General features: G+C 54.8%; 1 protein-coding gene across 1 annotated transcript; it reads right to left on the minus strand.

The window, feature by feature from the left end:
• Positions 1-35: 35 nt before the first annotated feature.
• On the minus strand, positions 36-393 carry Tsp_14872 (putative lipoprotein; the record flags this gene model as incomplete). The annotated part of the gene is made up of 1 exon (XM_003367617.1): positions 36-393. A coding segment is annotated over exon 1 (358 nt), but the record flags the coding sequence as incomplete, so codon positions are not given.
• Between the last annotated feature and the right edge of the window lie 684 nt (positions 394-1,077).

A 1,077-nucleotide genomic window follows, 5' to 3' on the forward strand; every position in this document is an offset into this window, starting at 1 on the left:
AAGGCAATTGACCAACCTCTTTTTCCCGTTCTCACCGTAAGGCCATCGTTTGGAAAGACCAGGAAAGGAAGGACCCCGGGGAGCCCGAACCAGTCGAGGAAAAAGTGAACCCCCGACGGGAGCGAGTTCAGTCGCGGCTCTGTCAGAAGCCGCATTTTCTGCTTCCAAATTATGGGCAGGCGCCGTTGTTGGGTTTTTTTCCTTGACAGTTGCATCCGGGTGCGCCCGCGGGTCTTGCATTTCTTGAAGCTGCTGGCCGCCTGGTTCGTCTGCGGTTCTGACGACGGTGGGGGTTCTGCAAGGCAAGCAGAGGGTGCTGACCTGGTCGGTCAGGATTCTGCTGGCAGCTACCTCTACGATGCCCTTTTCGCAGACATCCAAAACACAACCCATGCTTCCGGACACATTGCCATAGTTCCGGCCCGGAGAGTTCGACGAATCGCGGGCAACTCTCAACAGGATGGGTTCCGCAGCACACCACGCAGTTTCCGACTGGATCCACTTGTACAGTGGCCGTCATAAAACGCTCTCCCTGCTCAGCCCTCCGTTCTGGTTTCCGAGCGGGCATCTTCCTTGCCGAGCCCTTGATCCGAGATTGGTTCAGCAAGAAGGAGAGGAACACCGATGAAGTAATTTTCTCATTCGTCAGTTCTTGTACAAATGCCCTCCAGGCTTCCAAGGGGTCTGGGTTTTTGCCCCTTTTTTGATTATCGGAAGGAGAGCATGGAATCCCGCTCAAAATTTGCGTCCACATCCTTCCCCCAGAGCTCTCAATTTCGAGGAAGTGGCGATTCAAGTCATCGTGGAGCCTCGTCAGGTCGGCTGCTCCGTCATCGGAGCACTCCTTCAAACTGACCACCTTCAACACGTGACTCTCCACCACCTCGGGCACTCGATGGAATCGATTGTGGAGCGTCTGAACGACCTCAGGGTAATTCTCCTCGCAGACCGTGATTCCTTCAATGGCCTTCAACGCTGCGCCGGACAGACATGACCGCAAATGAAGAAACTTGGTGATGGCACCAAAGGTCCTCCCGTCGATCAATGCTCACTCGACTGATCCCAGATGACCTTAAA

The sequence above is a fragment of the Trichinella spiralis genome (genome assembly GCF_000181795.1).
Source record: "Trichinella spiralis strain ISS 195 chromosome Unknown Scfld3966, whole genome shotgun sequence".
Classification (NCBI taxonomy): Eukaryota; Metazoa; Nematoda; class Enoplea; order Trichinellida; family Trichinellidae; genus Trichinella; species Trichinella spiralis.